The sequence below is a fragment of the Neovison vison genome, chromosome 1 (assembly GCF_020171115.1).
Source record: "Neovison vison isolate M4711 chromosome 1, ASM_NN_V1, whole genome shotgun sequence".
NCBI lineage: Eukaryota > Metazoa > Chordata > Mammalia > Carnivora > Mustelidae > Neogale > Neogale vison.
The window spans coordinates 252,455,628-252,477,716 of NC_058091.1; the positions used below are offsets into that span (position 1 = coordinate 252,455,628).

At 40.9% G+C, this 22,089-nt stretch overlaps 1 protein-coding gene across 1 annotated transcript in view; it reads right to left on the reverse strand.

The window, feature by feature from the left end:
- Positions 1 to 21,210, reverse strand: part of SIMC1 (SUMO interacting motifs containing 1) — a 74,369-nt gene extending 53,159 nt beyond the window's left edge. The window contains exon 1 of the mRNA XM_044229186.1: positions 21,001 to 21,210. Within this exon, the coding sequence (XP_044085121.1) occupies positions 21,001 to 21,129 (129 nt within the window). The 5' untranslated portion in view covers positions 21,130 to 21,210. The remainder of the gene's footprint in view (positions 1 to 21,000) is intronic.
- Positions 21,211 to 22,089: the final 879 nt, after the last annotated feature.

The window sequence follows — 22,089 nt, forward strand, 5'->3', positions numbered from 1 at the left end:
AGTTTCAGATTTATTGAAGACTTAAAATAAAAAAAACAACTAAAATTTTTTTAGGAAAAAATCTGAGAGAATATCTTTATAATCTTTGTGTAAGGAAGAATTTCTTAAAATACAAAGTAGAAACCATAAAAGAATAAATGGCTACATTAAAATTAGGAATTTCTGTTTATCAAAAGCACCATGAAGTTGTAAAACAAGCCACAAACTAAAGGTTCTTGGTAGCCTGATTTGGGAATACGATGTAGAGAAGAAAATAATTAAAGTCACATGCAATAACACTGATTAACTTTATAAGCTTAATATTGAGGCCAAAAGAAAAACAAAAGAGAGTAACATACAATATAATTCTGTGATACTGGACTGCTAGGGATACATTCCAAGACCCCCAGTGAATGTTTAGGACCACAGATGATACTGAAGCCTATACATACTGTTTTTTCTATACATACATATCTAAGATAAAATTTAATTTATAAATTAGGTAAAGTAAGAGATCAACAATCATAACAATAAAATGAAAAAAATTGTAACAATATGCTGTAATGAAAGTTATGTGAATGTGATTTTTCTCTCAAAATATCTTCTTGTATTATACTCATCCTTCTTGTGATGGTGTGACAGGATAAAGTGCTTGTATGAAGATGAAGTGAGGTGAGTGACAGACATAGGTATTGTGATGGTAGTGTTAGGCTACTATCATCCTTCTAGTGATATGTCAGAAGGGGGTCATCTACTTAGAAATGGCAGTTGACTGGGTCACTGAAACCTTGGAAATTGAAACCACAGATTAAGAGGGGACTACTGTCTTGGTCTTCATCCTTGGCTCCAAGCAGAACTCCAGTAAACATAATTTGCTGAATAAAAGAGGAGGGTCTTTTGTTATTCATAAGCCCTTTTCAACCATACCTCAGTTTGCTAATGACTGATGACTGAAAGCCCCTCTGTTACTTCAGGATTGGGGCTAGTTGTTACAGGAATTAACCATGTGTTTAAAGGGTTAGAATTTTCAGGCCCACTCCTTCAATCTCTGAGAAGGGGAGAGGAGGTGGAGACTGAGGTAATCACCAACAGCTAATGATTTTAATCAATCTGATGCATGTCATGGAGTATTAATAAAAATCCGAAAGAACAGTTTTGAGAGCTTCCAGGTTGGTGGATGCATCTATGTACCAGTAGGGAGGTGTACCCCAAACTCCAGGGGGGACAGAAGCTCCTGCACTCAGCACCCTTCTGGACCTTGCCCTATGTCCCTCTTCATCTGGCTGTTCATTTGCATCCTTTATAATAAAGTGGTAATAGTAAGTAAAGTGTTTCCCTGAGTTCTGTGAGCTGCTATTATCAAAACTAAGGAAAAGAGTCATGGGAACCCCCAATTTATAGCCAAGTTAGACAGAATGGTGGGAACGAGGGCCCAACTACTCACAATTGGCATCTGAAATGAAGCCACCTGGTCCTGAACTTCTGTTTTTGTTTTTTTTTTTAGGAGTTTTTTTGTTTATTAATTCAACTTCTTTGCTGGTTATCAAGTCTGTTCAAGTTTTCTATTTCTTTCTGCTTCAGTTTTGGGTTTTGCATATAGGTTATAGGTTTCTAGAAATTTAACCATTTCTTCTAGGTTGTCTAATTTGTTAGCGTATAGTTTTTCATAATATTCTCCTGTAATTTTATTTCTGCAGTGTTACTTTTTTTTTAAGATTTTATTTATTTATTTGACAGAGAGAAATCACAAGTAGATGGAGAGGCAGGCAGAGAGAGAGAGAGGGAAGCAAGCTCCCTACTGAGCAGAGAGCCCGATGCGGGACTCGATCCCAGGACCCTGAGATCATGACCTGAGCCAAAGGCAGTGGCTTAACCCACTGAGCCACCCAGGCGCCCCTACAGTGTTACTTCTAATTTACGATTTTGTTTGAGTGATTTCTCTTCTCTTCTTTATAAGCTGGCACTAGAGTTCTATCAATTTTATTGATTTTTTTTCAAAGAACCAGCTCCTGGTTTCACTGATCTGTTCTACTGGTTGTGTTTTGTTTTGTTTTGTTTTAGTTTCTGCATCACTTATTTCTGCTCTAATCTTTATTGTTTTCTTCCTTCTGCTGGTTTTGGGTTTTATTTGTTCTTCTTTTTCTAGCTGCCATAGTATAAAGTTGGGTTATTTATTTCATTTTTTCCTTGCTTCTTGATGTAGTCATGTATTGCTAATTCCCTCTTAGAGACACTTGTGCAACATCCCACAGGTTTTGGACCACTGTGTTTTCACTTTCACTTGTTTCCATGTAATTTTTAATTTCTCCTTTGATTTCCTGGTTAACCCATTCATTGTTTAGCAGCATGTTGTTTAACCTCCATGTATCTGTGGTCTTTCCAGATTTTTTTCTTGTGGATGACTCCTAGTTTCATAGTGTTGTGGTGAGAAAAGATGCATGGTATAACTTCAATCTTTTTGAATTAGCTGAGGTTTGTTTGGTGGGCTAATACGTGATCTATTCTGGAGAATGTTCTGTGTGCACTTGAAAAGAATGTGTATTCTGCTGTTTTAGGATGGAATGTTCTGAATATACCTGTTAAATCCATCTGTTCCACTATGTCATTCAAAGTCATTATTTCCTTGTTGATTTTCTGTCTAGATGATCTGCCTAATGATCTAAGTGGGGTATTAAAGTACCCTACTATTATTATATTATTATTGATTAGTTCCTTTACCTCTGTTACTTACTGTTCTATGTATCTGGGTGCTCCTATGTTGGGTGAGTTATGTGATTTTTTTACAGAAATGTTCATTTTTACTGTTTTTGTGTTTCCTACCTTTACACTGTCATTTTTGGTCCTTCCTTTCTACTCAGAGTCTCCTTTAATATTTCTTGCAGGGCTGACTAAGTGGTCATGAATTCCTTTAGTTTTTATTTGTCTGGGAAATGATTGATCTCTCCTTCTATTCTGACTGATAGCCTTTCTGGGTAGAGTATTCTTTTTTTTTTAATTAATTTTTTAATTTTTTATAAACATATATTTTTATCCCCAGGGGTACAGGTCTGTGAATCGCCAGGTTTACACACTTCACAGCACTCACCAAAGCACCTACCCTCCCCAATGTCCATAACCCCACCCCCTTTCTCCCAACCCCCTCCCCCCAGCAACCCTCAGTTTGTTTTGTGAGATTAAGAGTCACTTATGGTTTGTCTCCCTCCCAATCCCATCTTGTTTCATTTATTCTTCTCCTACCCACTTAAGCCCCCATGTTGCATCACCACTTCCTCATATCAGGGAGATCATATGATAGTTGTCTTTCTCTGCTTGACTTATTTCGCTAAGCATGATACGCTCTAGTTCCATCCATGTTGTTGCAAATGGCAAGATTTCATTTCTTTTGATGGCTGCATAGTATTCCATTGTGTATATATACCACATCTTCTTTATCCATTCATCTGTTGATGGACATCTAGGTTCTTTCCATAGTTTGGCTATTGTGGACATTGCTGCTATAAACATTCGGGTGCACGTGTCCCTTTGGATCACTACGTTTGTATCTTTAGGGTAAATACCCAGTAGTGCAATTGCTGGATCATAGGGCAGTTCTATTGTCAACATTTTGAGGAACCTCCATGCTGTTTTCCAGAGTGGTTGCACCAGCTTGCATTCCCACCAACAGTGTAGGAGGGTTCCCCTTTCTCCGCATCCTCGCCAGCATCTGTCATTTTCTGACTTGTTGATTTTAGCTATTCTGACTGGTGTGAGATGATATTTCATTGTGGTTTTGACTTGTATTTCCCTGATGCCGAGTGATATGGAGCACTTTTTCATGTGTCTGTTGGCCATCTGGATGTTGGGTAGAGTATTCTTGACCACACATTTTTCCCATTCAGCACCTTGAATATTATCATGCCACACCTTTCTGGTTTGGAAAGTTTCTGCTAAAAAATCCCCTACTAACCTTAAGGATTTTTCCCTTGTAACTGTCTTCTTTTGTCTCGCTGCTTTTAAAATTTTTTATCACTTTATTTCGCCAATTTAATTACAATATGTCTTGCTTTGGATCTGCTTTTGTTGATCCTGTTGGGTGTTCTCTATGCCTCCTGGATCTGGATATCTGTTTCCCTTCTCAGATTAGGATAGCTATTTCTTCAGCTATTATTTCTTCAAAAAAATTTTCTGTCCCTTTTCCATCTCTCTTCTTCAGGGACTGCTATAATATGTTATTATGTTTGATGAAGTCACTGAGTTCCCTAAGTCTGTTCTCATTTTGCATGATTCTTTTTTTCCTCTCTTTTGTTCAGCTTGATTACTTTCCATCACTCTATCTTCTAGGCCATTAATTCTTTCCTCTGCTTCTTCCAGCCTACTGCTCATTCTATGAAGAATGTTTCTCATTTAATTTATTAAGCCTTTTATCTCTGCTATGTTATTCCTTATCTCTGTGTTAAGGGTCTCGGTCATGTCTTCCAATCTCCTCAAGTCCAGTGAGTATCGTTATGATCATTACTTTAAATTCTCTATCAGGCATGTTGATTTTATCTGTTTCACTTAGAACTTTGGCAATGGCCTTGTCCTTGTTCTGTTCTTTCATTTGGGATGAATGTCTTCTCATTTTGTCTAAGTCTCTGTGCCTGTGTCTGTGTGTTAGGTAAGACAGTTACAGCTCCTGTAAGGACCTATGTCTCCTGAAGATAATGGCCTTAAGAAGAAGAGGTGCTGTAGTGTCCTGCCATGTAGTACTCCTCTGTTCTCCAGGGCCTGGGGCTTCTGGGATTGTCTTTACCATGTGCTGTATATGCTCTGCTGTTTTATCCTGGCCACTTTATCCTTCAGGCCAGTCATCTTCAGAGGCTCTCTTTGCCTGTAGTGGACAGTGTTTTGTCCGTGGCCTGAATATGGCTAATTTTAGCTAGGTGTGCTCTGGTCTGTTTGTGAGATAAGACCTGTCACCACTGGCACCAAAACTGAGGCTCTGCAAAACTTCTGAGTTGGGAGACACAGTGTAAAGAGGGGTTTGGCCCAGTCTTCTTGGGGAGGGATCCCACTGTGCTGGGAGTGAGCCAAGCATTACTGGAAGTAGTGGTTCCACAGGAGTGTGTGTGGGGGGGGGGCTTGTTGTAAGCAAGTTGCGTAGTGAGTGTTGGCACTGCTCTGGTTCTTCCATGTAGCTCTGTGTTTATGTTGAGGAGCAGGGGAGGGAAATGGTACCAGCCAATTCCTTTGTTTTCTGGAGGGGTCTCTCCACTGACAGTTTCTCTGGGATGCACTCTTAAGGTGAGCGAGTAACATGCCACTGCATGTTCTCTACAGTTAAGAATCTCTTATGGTTTGCCTCCCTCTCTGTTTTTAACTTATTCTATTTTTCCTTCCCTTCCCCTATGTTCATTTCTTTTGGTTCATAAATTCCACATATGATGAAATTCTATGGTATATGTCTTTCTCCAACTGACTTTTCTCACTTAACATAATACACTCTGGTTCCATCCATGCCCTTATAAATGGCAAGATTTCATTCTTCTCGAAGGATGAGTAATATTTCATTGTGCATATACCACATCTTATAGTCTTATAAGAGATGTATAGAAATACATCTTATAATACAAAATGACATTTATTTTCATGTCTTTTGCACATTTCTTAAACTCAATTATTTGTTTTTTGGGTGTTGAGTGTGATAAAGTCTTTATAGATTTTGGATTTTAGCCCTTTATCTGATAATGCCAACTGAAAATATCTTCTCCCAATCCACAGACTGCCTTTTAGTTTTGCTAATTGTTTCCTTCTCTGTGCAGAAGATTTTATCTTGATGAAGTCCCAATAGTTTATTTTTGCTTTTGTTTCCCTTGCCTCCAGAGATGCATCTTGTAAGAAGCTGCTATGGCTGAGGTCAAAGAGGTTGCTGCCTGTGTTCTCTTCTAGAAGTTTGATGGATTCCTGTATCACATTTAAGTCTTCATCCATTTTGAATTTATTTTTGTGTATGGCATAAGAAAATAGTCCAGTTTCACTCTTCTGCATGTTCCTGTCCATCTTTCCCAACACCATTCGTTGAAGAGACTGTCTTTTTTTTTTTCCATTGGATATTCTTTCTTGCTTTGTCAAAAATAGTTGACCATATAGTTATGGGTCCATTTCTGGGTTCTCTATTCTGTTCCATTAACCTAGGTATCTGTTTTTGTGTTGGTACCATTCTGTCTTGATGGCTAGAGATTTGTAATATAGCTGAAGTTCAGAATTGTGATGCCTCCAGCTTTGGTTTTCTTTTAACATTACTTTAGCTATTTGGGGTCTTCTGTGGTTCCATACCAATTTTAGACTTGTTTATTCTAGCTCCGTGAAAAATGCTGGCACTATTTTGATGGGGATTGAACTGAATTTGTAGATTGCTTTGGGTAGTATAGACATTTTAACAATATTTCTTCTTCTAATCCATGACTACGGAATGTTTTTCTATTTCTTTGGGTCTTCTTCAATTTCTTTCATAGTGTTCTATGGTTTTCAGAGTATAGGACTTTTACTTCCTTTGTTAGGTTTATTACTAGGTATTCTCTTGTTTTGGTGCAATTGTAAATGGGATGGATTCCTTAATTTCTCTTTCTGTTGCTTCATTATTAATATATACAAATGCAAAAGATTTCTATATATTTATTTTATATTTTACTGAATTCATGTATCAGTTCTATCAATCTTTGGGTGGAGTATTTCAGGTTTTCTGCATAGAATATCATGTTGTCTGTGAAGAGTGAAAGTTTTACTTCTTCCTGCCAATCTGGATGCCCCCCCTTTTAAAAAAGATTTTATTTATTTATTTGTCAGAGAGAGAGAGAGAGAGAGCGCACAGGCAGGCAGAGGGACAGCAGAGGCAGAGGGAGAAGCAGGCTCCCTGCTGAGCAAGGAGCCTGATGTGGGACTTGATCCCAGGATGCTGGGATTATTACCTCAGCCGAAGGCAGCCGCTTAACCAACTGAGCCACCCAGGCATCCCAATCTGGATGCTTTTTACTTATTTTCGTTGTCTGACTGTTGAAGCTAAGACTTCCAGTAGGCTGCTGAACAACAGTGGTGAGACGCTGCTGAACAACAGTGGTGAGACTGGACAGCTCTGTCATGTTCCTAACCTTAGGGGAAAAGCTCAGTTTTTTCCCACTGAGGATGATATCGCTGTGAGTCTTTTATATGTGGCCTTATGATGTTAAGGTATGTTCCTTCCATCTCTACTTTCTTGAGGGTTTTTACCAAGAAAGGAAGTTATATTTTGGCAAATGCTTTTTCTGTATCTGAGAGGATCATATTGTTTTATCCTTTCTTTTATTAATGTGATATATCACTTTGATTGATTTGCAGATACTGAGCCTCCCCTGTAGTCCAAGAATAAATCACACAGGATTGTGAATAACTCTTCTAATGTACATTTGGATTTGATTAGCTAGTATCTTATTGAGAATTTCTGCATTGAAGTTTGTCAGGGGTATTGGTCTCTAATTCTCCTTTTTAGTAGGGCCTTTGTCTGGTTTTGGAACTATTCCTCATGGAATGAATTTGGAAGTTTTCCTTCCACTTCATTTTTTTTAAAGATTTTATTTATTTATTTGACAGAGAGAAATCACAAGTAGGCAGAGAGGCAGGCAGAGAGAGAGGGGGAAGCAGGCCTCCCGCAGAGGAGAGAGCCTGACGTGGGGCTCAATCCCAGGACCCTGAGACCACGACCCGAGCCGAAGGCACAGGCTTAACCCACTGAGCCACTCAGGTGCCCCTCCTTCCACTTCATTTTTAGGAACAGTTTTAGAAGAATAGGTATTAATTCTTTAAATGTTTGGTAGAATACCCCTAGGAAGCTGTCTGGCCCTGGACTCTTGTTTGTTGGGTGATATTTGGTTACTGACACAATTTCTTTGCTGGTTATGGGTCTGTTCAAATTTTCTATTTTTTCCTGTTTCAGTGTAGTGGTTTATATGTTTCTAGGAATTTATCCATTTCTTCCAGATTGTCCAATTTATTGGCATAAAATTGCTCATAATATCACCTTACTATTGTTTGTATTTCTGTGGTATTGGTGTGATCTCTTCTCTTTCATTCATGATTTTATTTATTTGGGTCCTTTCTGTTTTCTTTTTGATATGTCTGGCTAGGGGTTTATCAATTTTATTAATTCTTTCAAAAAACCAACTCCTATTTTCGTTGATCTGTTCTACTGTGGTTTTTGTTTGTTTTTGGTTTCGATATCATTTATTTCTGCTCTAATCTTTATTACTTCCCTTCTTCTTCTGGTTTTAGGCTTTATTTGCTGTTTCTTTCCCAGGTCCTTTAGGTGTAAAGTTAGGCAATGTACTGGTGACTTTTCTTGCTTCTATAGAGCTATATACTATAGCCTATAGAGCTATATACTTCCCTCTTATGACTGCCTTTGCTGCATCCCAAAGGTTTTGTACTGTTGTGTTTTCATTTTCTTCTGTTTCATGTATTTTTTAAAATTTGTCTTTTTATTTTTAAAGATTTTTATTTATTTATTTGACAGACAGAGAATAAGCAGAGTGAGCAGCAGAGAGAGAGGGAGAAGCAGGTTCCCCTCTGAGCAGGGAGACTGATGTGGGAATCAATCCCAGGACCCCTGGATCATGACCTCAGTTAAAGGCAGATGCTTAATTGACTGAGCCACCCAGGCATCCCTCTTTATTTATTTTAAAGATGTTACATTTTCTCCTGGCTTGCTAGTGAGAAGTTATTAGAATATCTTACCATTGTTTCCCTATATGTCATGTGTCTTTCCTAAGTACAAAAGACTAGTTCAATATCTAAAAATCAATTAAGAGTGGGAGGAGTTAAGATGGCAGATTAGTGGAAGGGACCCTGGGCTTGCCTTCTCCCTTGAACACAGCTAGATTGGCTTCAACATATCTTGAACAACTGGAAATCAGTATGAGGATTAAGAGAACAATCTCTTGATTGGGAAGAGTTTTTTCTTTCCACATAATTCTAGATGATTAAAATGTTAGACTATTAGATTTGGCACAAATCTAATTAGTTTGATAATATCGAGGTTGGCCACAGTATAAGAAAACGGGTATTTTCATATACAGTTTGTATAAGAATATACATTATAACTTTTGGAAGTGTAATTTGATGGCTATATATCAATCAGTGATTTTGGTTGCAAGCATAAAACAAAACAAATCCCCCCCAAACCCCTCTAATTTAACCACAAAAGGAACTTATTAGAGGATAATGGGTAGAACTTAGAATCCAGACAAGAGCCTAAAAATTAAGCTTGGAATCTATATGGCCAAAATCTGGTACTCTGAACCATGCTGCACAACTGAATACCCCATTATCATGGTCACTGGGCATAAACACCCCGGCTTATATGGCCAGCAGCACAGTGTTGTACCCTGCCACCAGAACCTTTATAACTGCTACATGTCATTGCTGATGCCATCTCACCAAAATGGAGTGCACTGACTCTGCTTCTTCTCATCACCAACCTCTAATTTAAAATTTGGAGTAAGTATGTCTTACTGGTGTCTGAGGCTGAAGCATGAGAATGTGTCTGGCATTTCAGCTTCTTTAGAAAGAAACAGACTGTATCTCTAAAGGTGGGAGTTCTACAAACATAGTTGTGGGGTTCTGATATTAGAATCCCACAAAGAATGACACGATATCCACAAAAGTGGTATACATTAAAATTATAAATACATACTACTCTTTAACTCCAAAATTCTGCTGTAAGGAACTTGTCCTACAAACATGCAGAGAGCTCATCACATCATAGTCTATAATAGCAAAAAAATTAAAATCAGTAAGAGGCTGGTCCCATAAATTATGGTATTTTTTAGAATATTAGATAACAGGAAGCTCATAAAATATTTATTAAATGAATACTATGTATCAAGAATCATATTAAACACTAGGAATACCACTGTAAGCAAAATGGGCAGTAGTCTGAGTGAGATACTAATATTTTTAAAATTTATTTATTTATTTATTGAAGATTTTATTTATTTGTCAGAGAAAGAGAGAGAGCACAAGCAGGGGGAGCTGCAGGCAGAGGGAGAAGCAGGCTCCTACTGAGCAGGGAGCCCGAAGGAGGACTCAATCCCAGGACCCTGGGATCATGACCTGAGCCAAAAGCAGATGTTTAATAACTGAGCCACGCAGGTGTCCCTTTTACTTTATATTTTTGAAGATTTTAATTGTTTATTTGAGAGAGACAGAAGTAAGTGCGAGCAGGGCAGAGGGGCAGAGAGAGAGAGGGATAAAGGGACTTCCTGCTGAGCAGGGATCCTCATATGGGGCTGGATCCTAGGAACCTGAGATCATGACGTGCGCCTAAGGCAGCCACTTAACCAACTGAGAAACCCAGGAGCACCCCCCATTTTGTAAAGATTTTATTTATTTGAGAGGGAGAGAGCACGAACAGCGGGAAGGGCAGAGGGAGAGGGACAAGTAGACTCCCTGCTCAGCAGGGAGCCCAACAGGGGGCTCTATCATAGGACCCTGAGATCATGAACTAAGCCGAAGTTAGATGCTTAACTGACTGAGCCACCCAGGTGCTCCAATGTACTAAAACCTATGTATTTTTTAATGCCTAAAATATATTTAGACGTAAAAAAAATTAGTGTAACTTTATTAGGAAAAAAAGACATTTATGTATTTTTGTGTACACAGAGAGAAATTTTCTGGAACAATAAACAAAAACTGTTAGTATCTCTGGAGTAACAGTGGATGGGGGAGTTTTTTTTCTGATACCCTGAATTTTTTTTACCTCTATTTAAAATTTTAAAAATACCTTTTATAATTTAAAATGGGGAAATTTTATTTTTCAAATGATATGACTGAGTACCTTAAAACAAACAAAAACAAAGAGAACCTTGGCGAATATAGGGCTTCTTTCTGGAGTAAGGAAAATGTTTTAAAATTAGACAGTGGTAAGGCTTAAACAACTCAGGGAATTTTATGGGTGATTTTTATGTAAGGTATGGCATTATATCTTAATAAAGCTGTTAATGGAGAATGGGGGAAGTGATCTTCAGGCTTGTGTAGGACCTGAATCTGATTCAGGATTTGAATTAGTTTGGCATTTGATGTTTTAAATTCAAAATGTAGGTGAACTTTGCCTTTTACTCTAGACATATACATTTTTTTTTTGTTCCAAAAATCTTTATTAGTCTGGGGAAAAAATTAGCCTGGGATAGGTTCCATATTTATCCTTTGGCTTTCCCATTACAGAAGGTTATTTTGATATAACTGTAACAAAACTTACCAGGAGAAAAAGATTCCTCAGAAAACCAGTAATAAGAATTCTGTTTCTCCTTGAACAGTTACTGAGCACCTATTCTGTTCAAGGCATTAAGCTACTTGCTGGGGATATGGATGTGTCCAACAGTGAACTTATTATTTAGGGGAAAGAGACTGAGAAAAAGATGATGATTTTAAAAAATATTTTCAAGTAGATAATAGAGTTTTAAAAAACAATTTTGGATTAAAAAAACCCCAATGGTGGGCGCCTGGGTGGCTCAGTGGGTTAAACCTCTGCCTTTGGCTTAGGTCATGATCTCAGGGTCCTAGGACCCAGTCCCGCGTTGGGCTCTCTGCTCAGCATGGAGCCTGCTTCCTCCTCTCTCTCTCTCTGCCTGCCTCTCTGCCTACTTGTGATCTCTCTCTGTCAAATAAATAAATAAGTAAAATTAAAAACAAACAAACAAACCCCAATGGGTCTATTCTTACAAAATGACACATTTAAAGAACAGAATTATACTTTGTAATTCCCTTTTTTCAACTATCCATTTATTTCTAGCATCTCCAGAGAATGTGCCTTTGGAAACCTGGTAAGAGGTTTGCAAGCTCACTCCAGGATTTTTAAGATTGAGAGTAGCGGTGGTAAACCATCTCTACCAGTTAGCACCTGGTCGCCTGCCTCAGATTCTTCATCTATCAAATAGGGGTAACAACACTATCAACCTTATGGGGCTGCAGTGAAGATTACATGAGATAATCCATGCAAAGTACTTAATTAACATGCTGCCTGGCATAAATGCCAGCTATTCTTACTATGTGAGGCTCACCGTGATTAACATGTTCAACCCTAAGAGGCAACCAGTCATTCAGAATCAAAACATTAGCTCCAGGAAAAGAAAGGCACAGGATTCAAAGAAAGTTTTACTGATTGCCAAAAAGTAAACCCCATAAAATAAAAGTTAAATCATGTTTCTAATTAGGAAGACAGTATTAAAAGGATATTAGTTCTTTCCTAATTAACTTCTGTATCTAATGTAGTGGTTCTGAACCAGTGGCAATTTTGCCCTCCAGGAGACATTCGGCAGTGTCTGGAGACATTTTTGGTTGTCAGGGAAGGGCCGCTGTTGGCTGGCATCTAGTGGGCAGAGACCAAAGATCCTACTAAACATTCCACAGTGCACAGGACAGCCTCCCACAGAAAAGAATTATCTGACCCAAAGAAACCCTGATATAATGTAATCCTTGACAAACTGATTCTAAAATTCTTTTGGAGGACTTAATGGGCAAAATCACCAAGAAATTTTGGGTAAAAAAATAAGGAGAGGTAATTGCTCTATTAGATAACAAAAAATATTATCAAAGTACAAAAATAAAACATTAGAATTCTGTCACTGAGAATAGACAAATTAATGAAACATACACACACACACACAAAAGAACCCCAAGAAACAGACACAAGTGTGTAAAATAATTTGGTGTTAAAAATATGTTTCAGGGGTTGCCTGGGTGGTGCAGTTGGTTGAGCCCTGAGTTGGTTTTGGCTTAGGTCAAACCCTGAGTTGGGCTGCAGGCTCACATGGAGTCGGCTTCAGGATTCTCTCTATCCTTCTACCCCACCCCACTTACTCCACCCCCTGCTCGCTCACATGCTCGCTCTCCCTAAAATAAATAAATAAATCGTTAAAAAAAAAAGATTTTATTTATTTACTTGACAGAGACAGCAAGAGAGGGAACACAAGAACGAGGAGTGGGAGAGGGAGAAGCAGGCTTCCTGTTGAGGAGGGAGCCTGACTAGGGGCTTGACCCCAGGATGCTGTTACCATGACTGGAGCCGAAGGCAGGCATTTAACAACTGAGCCACCCAGTCGCCCCTAAATAAATCTTTTTAAAATATGTGTTTCAAATAAGTGGAGAAAAGATAATTATTTGAGAAATTATTCTCAGACAACTGATTAACATCATATATTATAAACTCTAACATCTAGAATGTTTCCCCCATACATCTAGAATCAGGGTACATCTAAGAGTTGCTCTCACATTTCATGTGTTAGTTTCTTTTTTCCTGAAAAGCTGTTTATCTTAAGTTGACAGCAAATCTTAGATTTGGTGCTATCTTAGAAATATGGTAATACAGTAGGTGGAAAATGGTGAGTATACTTCACACCATCTAAAACATTTCAGATGAATTAAAGACCTAAATGTTCAGAAAGAGATGGTAAAGGAACAATAATAAGGAAATAAAAGGAAAGTAATCTCAAGACAACAAAGATCTCTCTAAACATAAAACAGACAAAAAAACCCCATAAAAGATGCACAAATACATACATAAAAGTGTAAAACTTCATTAAGTAAAACACCACAAACTATGGATTTCTCAATTTAGTGTAATCCCAATTTTAGAAGTAGAAATTGTTTGGAAGTTGACAAAAGGACTTTAAAGTTATCTGACAGAGTAAATATATAAAAACTAGTCAAAAAAATTCTAAAAAGAACAATGAAGAGTTTTTTCTATTATTATTATTACTATTAACCCTGAGATCAAGAGTCATGTGCTCTGTTCACTGAGCTAGCCAGGTTTTCTAAGCCCTTCTTCTGCTTATTATTAAAGCAGCACTGGGGCACCGGGGTGGCTCAGTTGTTAAGTGTCTGTCTTCAGCTCAGGTCATGATCCCAGGATCCTGGGATGGAGCCTCACATCGAGCCCCACGTTGGGCTCTCTGCTCAGCAGGAAGCCTGCTTCTCCCTCTACCACTCCCCCTGCTTATATTCCTCTCCCTCTGCCAAATAAATAAATAAAAAATATTTAAAAAATAAAGTAGCATGTACCAAGGCCAGAAGAGAAGGTCCAAAAATAGATATAAAATATATAAAAATTTACCATTTGATAAAGGTAATATTTCAAACCACTGAGTAGACAGAGAAAAAAATCCAATGAACAATGTTGGGACAAATAGTTAACCATCTGAAAAGAAAACTATTAGGTTTACTGTTCTCTCTCTTTTGAAACTAATTCCAGGTGGAGTAATAAATTAAATGTAAAAATACCTTTATAATCTTAAGAAAAGAGCCTATTGAAGGAAAAAAAGTGATAAGACTGACTACATAAGAACTTAAAACTTCTATAAAGGGATGCCTAGGTGTGGCTCTGTTGGTTAAGCATCTGTCTTTGGCTCAGGTCATGATCCCAGGGTCCTCAGATCTAGTCGTGTATTGGGCTCCTTGCTCAGCGAGGAGCCTGCTTCTCCCTCTGCCTACCACTCTCCCTGCTTGTGCTCTCTCTCCCTGATGAATAAATAAAGCCTTAAAAAAAATAAAATTTCAATAAAATATTGAAAGATAAAAAAAAAATAAAAAAATAAAATTTCTGTAAAGAACCAAAAAGAAGTCAAAAGTGGGGCGGGGGGAAGCAATGTGTATGACACAGGGAGCTGTATTATTTTCCTAGCACAAATTACTGCAAACTAGCTTAAAACGGAAATTTTTCCTCTCACAGTTCTGGAGGCTTAAAAGTAAAAATCAAGCTGTATGCAATACCACACTCCCTCGAAGTTGCTAGGGGAGAATCTGTTCCAAGCCTTTCTCTTAACTTCCGGTGCCACCAGCAATCCTTGGCATCCCTTCATTTGCAGTTGCAACTCCCATCTTTGTTTTCACTGTCACATGGTGTTCTTCCCCTGTCTTCATGCCTTCTCATAAGGGCAGCAGTCATATTGGATTAAGGGCCCACCCTACACTGTATGATCTCATCTTGCATTATAACATCTACAACTACCCCATTTCCAAATAAGGTTACATTTCTGTAGTGGTGGTTAGAACTTCAACACTATCTTTTTGGAGGACCCAAGTTAACCCATAAAAAGTCTTTAATATGTAAGGAAAATGTACAAATAACACCCCAAAAAGAGAGCAGGTAATTTTCACACGCACACACCATCTCCACCGCCATGTGTGTATGTGTGTGTATGTGTATGTGTATGTATATATATATATATATATATATATATATATATCTCCAACATGTCTGCTGGCGATAGTGCTGTGCAGCTCTACTATGTGCAGAGCACACTCTCTGATCTCCGACCTCACTAGCTGCTCCTCCTTCCCTTGCCTTCACCTGAGGCAGACACTGTGGTGTGTCCTACCACTGGGTCCAGGATGTTCTTCCTCTTGTAGATTCTTAGCCTAGGTGATCTCACCTAGATCAATGATTTTATTACAGTCTATGTGCCAATGACACCAAATTGTGTCCCACGTCAGAATTTCTCCCCTGGTCTCCAAACTCAGTACAAACAATATACCTTGCATCTCCAGCTGGCTATTCCGTAAGCATCTTAACTTTTAACACTTTCAAACCAGAACTCTTTTTTTTTTTTTATAATTATTATTATTATTTTTAAGGATTTTATTTATTTACTTGTCAGAGAGAGAGAGAGAGAGACAGCATGAGCAAGCACAGGCAGAGAGGCAGGCAGAGGCAGAGGGAGAAGCAGGCTTCCTGCCAAGCTAGGAGCCCGATGTGGGACTCGATCCCAGGACACTGGGATCATGACCTGAGCCGAAGGCAGCTGCTTAACCAACTGAGCCACCCAGGCGTCCCTCAAACCAGAACTCTTGCATCTTTCTTCCAATCCTGTTCCTCCTCAAGTCTTCCTTCATTTCCATTAATGACAACAACATGCATCCAGTGGCTCAGGTCAAAACCAGGGCATCATTCTTGATTCCTCCCTTTCTTTCACTATCCCCATCCAAGTTCTCAGGACTTGATTTTACTTCCTAAATATCTACTAAATACTTCCAGTAACCCAGCCCACTCTATTCCAAGCTACAATTATTTTTGGTCTGGGCTATTACAGCAACCTCTAAAAATGATTTCACTGATTCCACTTTGGTCCTCTTACAGGAACATGATTATACTTCTGGTTTGTTTGGGGAAGTTCCAGTTTTTACCTGTTGCTTGACCTTCCCTCCAGTCAGCACCTGCTTCATTTTCAAAATGATTCCCATCTGAATACTACATTTTATGATCACCTTGCCTTACAGTCCTATATTCTCACAGTAGCTAAAGTCACCTTTTAAAAATATGAATCAGATCATGTCATTCCAGTGCCTTGAAACCCTTCAAAGATTTCTTATTATATAAGGATAAAATCTGAACTCCTTATTATGGTCTACATGACCCCAAATGACCTAGTCCACCTATTTCTCATCTCTTAGGACTCTGTTGTGCAACCATTACATTCAAGCCCCACTGGTCTTTTGATTCCTTTAACTGGTCATGCCATTTCTACTTCCAAGTCTTTGCTTTAGCTGCACCTTTTCCTACTACCTTATTCCCTTAGAACTTCTCATAACAAATCTGTTCTGTCATTTTGTTCTCAGATCAAATATTAACTCTTCAGAGAGAGATCTTCTTTGAAAACACATCAAAATGCTCCCAACCCCACCCAAGTTACTATTACATTGTTCACTATTTAATAGTTATTATTTATATTTCCCCACTATAATGTAGGTCCCTTGTTACCTTATTTACCTCTGGTCCCCAGGGTCATAGCATGTGCTCAATAAGTATTGAGTACTGAAAGAATGACTTACAACCAAAGAAAAAAATTAAAACCGTAACAGCTCAAAGAATCTGGCTATCCTATCAGCAAGAACAAAAATGAACAATTAAAACAATTAAAAGAACAATTAAAAGAACAAAAATGCCTATTTTCCTTTCTAATGCTTTGCATATTGTCTGAAATTACATTTATGTGATTATTTATTGTTTGTCTTCCCCTCACTAAAATAGAACCTCCACAAAGCCAGGGACTTGGTTTTATTCACATCTCTATTCTTAGCACCTACAAGTTCCTGGCATATAATAAATGTTCAGTAAATATTTACCCCCCAAACCGACAATATCTGGGGTGACTAGGTAGTAGAGAAAAGGGTATGGTGAGAATATAATTGGTGCATAATTTCTGTAGGAAATTTGGCAATGTGTATCAAAAGCTCTCAAACGGGGCATACCTCTTGACTTCACACTTTCACTTCTAAGAGGAACTTATCCTAAACAAGCAAATGAACAAGGGTATAAAGATTACTTATGAGGGACTTTATACTGTGTTGTTTATGACACAGAAAATTTAGAAATGTCAGCATGATATCCTTTAATAGGAGGTTATAAATATGATTATAAATCTGTACAATGAAATACATTAAAAATATTTCAGAGGAGGGGCACCTGGATGGCTCAGGTCATGATCTCAGGGTCCTGGGATCAAGCCCCTGTTGGGCTCCCTGCTCAGCAGGGAGACTACTTGCCCCTCTGCTCCTCCCCCCGCTCATGTTCCCTTTCTCTCTCAAATAAATAAATCTTCCTAAAAAAGTTCCTCCTTGTTAAAAAAAAAATATTGGGGAGGTACGTATGTATTGGTGCAGTAAGAGATAAAAGTATATTAAAAGGCAAGCTGGGGCACCTGGGTGGCTCAGTGGGTTAAGCCGCTGCCTTCAGCTCAGGTCATGATCTCAGGGTCCTGGGATCAAGTCCTGCATCGGGCTCTCTGCTCAGCAGGGAGCCTGCTTCCTCCTCTCTCTCTCTCTCTGCCTGCCTCTCTGCCTACTTGTGATCTCTCTCTGTCAAATTAAAAAAAAAAATCTTAAAAAAAAAAAAAAAGGCAAGCTGAACAACCCCACATGTAGGGGCACCAGGGTGGCTCAGTTGGATAAGCATCCATTTCTTGGTTTTGGCTCAGGTCATGGTCTCAGGATCCTGAGATGGAGCCCTGTGTTGGGCTCCTCGTTCAAAGTGGAGTCTGTTTGCAATGCTCTCCCTCTCCCTCTTCTCCTTCCCCTGCTCTCTCTTTCTCTGTAAAACTATGTAAATAAAATCTTAAAAGAAAACCCCACATGTAGAGCAAAATTTCATTTTTGCAAAAACAATGTATGGGGAAGACATATGGCATTATGTAAGAATGTACCCAGGCATTTACAGGTAAGTTTGGACAGACAGACTTCAAAATGTCAACTCTGATGATCTTTGGATGGTGAGAATAATGGCAATTTTAATTTTCTTCTACATACTTTCCTAAACTTTTCATAATTAGGTCAACAAAAATTACCTATGTTCTGGTTTTTAGATGGGAAACAAAAAGCAATTAAGAATTATGGAAAACAAAGACACACTTCATAAACTTAATGAAGACTAGAGCCCAGGTTTAGAACCATGGGTTCAGAAGTGTTAACTACAGTATTGGAGATGATTTTCTGATTTCCTGAGTTCAAGCAAGTTGTTTTCTCAGTCAATATTTGTAAAAAAGAAAAAAAATAAATAAAACTTGTTTATTTCATTGCCTGCCAAGCTTGAGAAGGTCAGGCTTGATTGAGAAAAAACACAAAGTGTAGCAAAAGCTACCACTGATAACTAGACATTTTCCTTGTATTGCCTCATTGAAAACCTTCTAATGGTCCTGCCAGGTATCAACATTCTCAAGTGCAAAAGCTGAGAGAGGTGACAGAACTTGTTGAAGCTCTCCCAGCTGCTATGTGGAAGATCTTGATTTGAAGAGGTCTCTCTGGGGGCACCTGGGTGGCTCAGTCATTAAGGGTCTGCCTTCAGCTCAGGTCATGATCCCAGGGAAGCCTGCTCCTCCCTCTTCCACTCCCCCTGCTTATATTTATTCCCTTTCTCGCTGTCTGTCAAATAAATAAATAAAATCTTTAAAAAGAAGAAGAAGAGGTTTATCTGACCTGAAGGCCTTCAGGGAAAGTTAGAAAAAGGAGCTTTAGGCTTTAACCTCGCAAGTCTCTTAATGCCTCTGATCGCTTACATGGCTATCCCACTGCTCTATTTAATTTGTAAGAACAATAAAAGGAGAACGAGCCTGGTGTTTTTAAGAAAATTGGAGTAAATATATGGAGAAGCAAGATTTACAGTGGGTACTATTCAAAAGGCCAAGGTCAAAATGCTTGGTTGGGTAGTTACAGGGGAGGGGAGCAGTCTGAGAGTGTACCCATGTATGTGTGTATGAAGGGCCACAAGAGACATCACAGAATGGGATAAGGATGACATCTATGCACTTGAAGGGAGCTGGGCCACGATGAGGGAAGCTGGACAGTACCTGGGAAGAAAAGGAGCTGGTAGACTGACAAAGTGTAAAGGGGGATAGAGAGAAGGAGCAATAGGAAAGAAGAACTAGGAGGAAAGGCAGTTACAAGTTACTCTGTAGTATTTTTTCCTTCCACCGTTTTTTCTCCCTTTAGTCTCTTCCTTGCTGATCTCAGTCACAATTCAGCCCTCAGTGCTCTTTTCTATCTGGATGATTACCAAATCTCTCCAGTCCTGACCTTCCTCGAGAGTTCCAGAGTCCCCTCCTCTAAGGTCCAAAATGAATGCAGCATCCCTTTTACGTCAAGCCTGCTCCAACCCTTGTACTTGCTCTCACTTAATCAAACATGTTCTCTCTCTTCTCTTCCTTCAACCATTCTTTCATCCAACAAACATTTACTGTGGCTCTATTATGTCCTACACACCGCCATTAACTTACCAAGTGGGCTCACTTCTACTCTGAAAATCTTGTCTGTCCATCTCATCTAAATTCTTACCTGAGATTTACTGAGAAATCCTTCATGCTTCAGCCATGGCTACACAGGACTCTAAGTTAATTGGTTTTGCATGCCCTCCATTTTGTAATGACCACCTAGCGCGAATAGCATTATACCTGAGACACAGAAGGGGCTCGCAGTGGAGACTTACGGACTGCAAACTAGTTGGGATTGGAGGAGCAGAAGCTAGGAGATTTGGCTTGAAGGAGTATTTGCATACGAAGAAAGATGTCTTCCTTAAACTCTTGGTTACCGATCTGTACAAATAACAGCAGCGTCAGAATTCTTTTATTTCTGGGGTGTGGCCATAGGAGGCTGGGAAGACCGCTTAAATCTGAGGTTGAGAGTCTTCTGATAGAGAGAAAGCCTGTCCACCTCCCATCCCTTGAAGACTCGATAGTCACTTGTTGAATCTATCACCTTCCACGAGAGGGACCACGGATGTTGTGTTCTCCTTTGTATCCCCAGCGCCTAGCACATCGAGCCCACATTAGGGGTTCAGTAAATATCTGTGGAGGATTCGAGAAAGGCAGGGACCATAGATATTTCATTCATCGTCTCAGGAAGAAGGACAAAGACTAAGGGGCTCGAGGTGAAACGGTGCAAGGTATTTCCCTCCCTATTCCTTTAGAGGTTGGTAAATGTTTGCTAAGCGAAATAAATCGCTCTCTTGCACTGCTCCAAAATCGGGCCCCTCGCTCGGCTGCCAGGCCCTGGAGCCCGGCCACCATCTGGCTCAGGCTCAGGCCCGCGCTTCCCTCTCTCCCAGCCCAGGCTCCTGTTACCTCCCTGCACACATCTGTACTCACAACAGGCCCAACAATTACACGCTCTCGGGCCGCGTCCCCTCAGCCCCCCGCCCCCAACCCTGTGTCCCGGGGAGCCCGCCGCCCAGCCTGAGGCCGCCTCCAGCAGCGGGTTCCCGCACCCTCAGCCGCAGGCACGCCAGACGCCGTCCATGTGCTCGGCCGCCGTCGCCAGCCCCGGCCCGCTGCGGCTGGAGCGGGGAGCCCAGGAGGCCCGGCGGCCGCGACCCTGGCCCGCCGCGCTGCTCCGGGCGGGAGAGGCCGGCGGGCGGGGAGGCGGGAAGCGGCTGCAGCTGTGAGGCACCAAGGGGCGGGAGGCGGGGGCGCAGGGGACAACGGGCCAAGCCGGGGTGGGGGGGCGGCACCCCCGCCGCGGTGGGGCTTGGCGAGCGGCGGCTAGCTCACTCACCACAGTCCGGCGGGGCAGCGCGCCGGGGGTCCGGGACAGGGCCCGGCGGAGCCTCCGTGCCCTGCCCGAGCGGGCCCCCCCGGAACTCTCGGAGCCGCTGTCGTCCGAGATCACGATGAAGTCCTCCATGGCTACGGGCCTTAGCCGAGGCAGCGCGCGGGCCGCCGGCGACCGGGGTGGCGGCGGCAGCGGCGGCGACTTCGGTTCCCGCTGCTGAGGCGGCGGCGGCAGCGGCAGCGGCAGCGGCGGCGGCGGCGACTACCGGAGCCATCACCCCGCCGGCCCCGCCCCTTCCCGCTCCGAGCCCCGCCCCCGCCGACCGGCCCCGCCCCTCCTGAGCCTGCCCCCACTCCGTCCCCAACCCCAGCGGCAAGCGGCTGTGGGCCGAGTCAGGGAGGTGGGCGCCGGTCTCGGCGGGGGCACTCGCCTTCCCTTCCCGGGGAGTAAAAAAAGAGAGAGAAAATCAAGTCGCAGCCAGCTTGGGCCAGTGTTGCGGGTATGCCTGCGTGACGCTAAGGCTGAGAGGGCTTCCCCACCTGTTTCCAACCGACCCAAGTGTGAAGTGAGGTGTGAACAGGCCTCTGACTGAGCCCACGGCCCAGGGGTGGGACTTGGCCTCCCGCAGACGGGGTGAGGAGACCCTGACTGACTGAGGTTAGGTGGCCTGGCTTGTGGCCAGGTGGGGCATAGAGGCCCCACTTCCTTATGCACATGTGCAGTTGGTCTGTAGGATAAATTCCTAGAGTGGAATTAGAATTACTGGGTCAAAGGTGATGTTTCTGCTGTTTGGATAAATGATGCCAAATTACTCCTAAGTTGTACCAATTGGCAGTTTCACCAACAATCTGTGTCACTCAGGAATTTACGCTGTGAGATCTAGACACTTGTACAGTTGGTAGCAGGGTCAGAAACTTGAAAAAAGGCACAAAGGGAAGCCATGAGGTGGCACACATCTGGAATAATAAGGTGTTAAGAATGAGCAAAGCTATAAAGATAAAAAGAAAGATATACCCCATAGAGGGTGAAGTGGTAGGTAGTTGGCTGGTTGTAGGTTACCAACGTTAAAGTCAAGATAGGATTGGGGCGCCT